At 51.9% G+C, this 2,427-nt stretch overlaps 1 protein-coding gene across 1 annotated transcript in view; it reads left to right on the top strand.

The window, feature by feature from the left end:
* The first annotated feature begins 778 nt into the window (after positions 1-778).
* The window catches only part of HSD17B4 (hydroxysteroid 17-beta dehydrogenase 4), an 87,131-nt gene continuing 85,482 nt past the window's right edge, over positions 779-2,427 (top strand). The window contains exon 1 of the mRNA XM_035013980.1: positions 779-961. Coding sequence (XP_034869871.1) covers positions 904-961 — 58 coding nt within the window. The 5' untranslated portion in view covers positions 779-903. The remainder of the gene's footprint in view (positions 962-2,427) is intronic.

Here is a 2,427-nt window from a genome sequence, read left to right on the forward strand (position 1 = left end):
ACGCTTAACGATTGAGCCACCCAGGTGCCCTGGAGATTTAATTTTTCTACCTTTCTTTTCCCTTTTTTCTCCACATCACTATTAGCAGACCTGTGCAGATTTATCATGGTTTAATCATGATGCACTGTTATGAAAGGTTTACCTTTAATAACTTTGAATAGCTCTGGAGGAACTTATTCATCTGGAAACTTGTGCCTACTACCCATAGATGCTTAATAAATGTTAAATGAATGAATTACAACATATGACCTTTCTCAATATTCAGAAGCAAAGATCATTTAGAAGCACTTGTTAAAAGCTTTTTTTTTTTTTTTTTTTCTTTTGGCCCCAGAGATTCTACTTTGGGAGGTCAGGGTGAGGGTTCAGGACTCTCTGTTTTTGGCAGTTCTTGGATGATTTTCATGCACGAGATTCATGGATTACATTCTAAGACATCTTTACCCATTGGTAAAGGGTGCCTTTTTCCCTTTAGGGTTTATGTCTGAAAGCTATTTGAGGATAGGGGCTGCCTCCTATTTCTCTAGGCTAGCGTCTAAGTCCAGAAAACACTTGTTGAATGAAGGACAAAATGATGGGAGAATGGATGTACGCTTGGTGCCGTGTCAGCCATTTACCACACAGGTCCTAGAGGATCCCATAACTTCTAACAGCGAAAGTGGCCCTCTGAAGTCAAACCCCTTGAGGAGGCTCTCCTGGCCCCTGGAAGCACCCTGGACTACATTTCCCAGAGTTCCAAGGGACTCCTGCGCAGGCGCACTTGGAAGACTGCGGCGTCCTTTTCCTTCCCCGAAACTCGCAGGTCACTCCCACCCCCTCACCTCCACTCACTCTTTCCTCCGTGTCTCGCAGTGCGAGCTGCGGCTGTTCGGCTTGTGTGTGTGTCTGTCGCAGCAGGCCGGACTCATGGCCTCGCCCCTGCGTTTCGACGGGCGGGTGGTCCTGGTCACCGGCGCGGGGGGAGGTGAGCACGCGAAGGCCGCAGGGCGGACGCCGGCCTAGCTCTTGCGCCCGGAGCCCCGCTTTGCGTCCCGGGATGCGCGCGCAGCCGCAGCTGCAGCCCCAGCGGCGGGGCTGCGGGCGGCGTGGGGCGGCGAGGAGGGGCGGCTCGGAGAACCAGCCCGGGGTCCGGTGGGCAGGGTGGGAGGCCGGGTGACGGCAGTGCTCGAGGAGCCGACTCTGCCGAGGAGGGAGGGGGCCTGGCCAGCGCTGCGTCACACAGCCCCGTGCAGCTCCGCGAGGCCCCGGGTCCTGCAGGAGAGGCGCCGGGCCGGGCTGTGGTTGGCGGGACTCGATGAAAGGTCTCGCCGATGCTCGATCGCCTGTCTTCGGCCTCCGTCGAGTAGACCTGACCTCAGGGGCCCGTGCGCGGCGGGAATCACCCCCAGACTAGGAGTAGGGATGTCAGCCCCTTGCCTTTGAAAAGTCGGCCGTGCCGCGTTTCTCTTCCTCTTTCGGATGGTTTTAGGTTCTTGAGAGGTTCTTCTTCGGAGAGGGGATCTGATAAGAGTCTTCTGCTCGGAGTTTGTATGCTCATCAAGCCAAGCACTGTACTGGACTGACTGGAGTCTCGGTGCGAGTTGTAAATTCAAAATGCCTACGGGAGTCAGGCAGGTGCTAGGGTGCGGTAGGGACAGTAGGAACTGGGGAGCAGACATATTTCTGAAGGGCGCCAGATCTAGGTTTCAGGAGAAACAAAATGGAGATTTGTTACGTGAAATAACCCTATTCTTGAAGGAGGAAAAAAAAAAAAAGAAAACCGCTCATACCCATGGTGATGCTCTACAGTGCGATTTTTCGCTATTTCGCACCAGCCCGTGATCTCTCTAACCCCCAGGTGTTGGGATCTTGACCTTCCTTGCCTTTGATTCCCACTGGTGGTACCTTGTATCTAGAATAGACCTAAAGTGTAATTAATTTAAATTGTGTATTGAAAGTCACAACAGTGGAATTCTGTTAATCCATCTGTAGCTCCATCTGCATTGATAGAATGGATTCTAATGCCACCTTTCAGAAGGTGCTTTTAGTATTAATTGGTGGCCAAGGATTTTATACTCATAGCTATATTCATCCTAAAATGATCATATGTTTTTGGAAAACTTCTTTTGTTTTGTTTTTTAAAGTAGGCTCCATGCCCAGCATGGAGCCCAATGCGGAGCTTGAACTGATGACCCTGAAACTGAGACCTGAGCTGAGATCAAGAGTTGGTTGCGTAACCAACTGAGCCATCATGTCATGAATGGTGTATGGGTGTCCTGGGTCATGGTGCACAGAAGGTGTGGGAGAGGGCGCCTAGTTGGCTCAGATGGTTAAGCATCTGCCTTCGGCTCAGGTCATGATCCCAGGTTCCTGGGATCGAGTCCCGCATCGGGCTCCCTGCTCAGCGGGGAGCCTGCTTCTTCCTCTGCCTCTCTTTCTCTCTCTCTCTCT

Source organism: Mirounga leonina, unplaced genomic scaffold (assembly GCF_011800145.1).
Source record: "Mirounga leonina isolate KUSES-001 unplaced genomic scaffold, KU_Mleo_1.0 Mir_168, whole genome shotgun sequence".
NCBI classification, from domain to species: Eukaryota; Metazoa; Chordata; class Mammalia; order Carnivora; family Phocidae; genus Mirounga; species Mirounga leonina.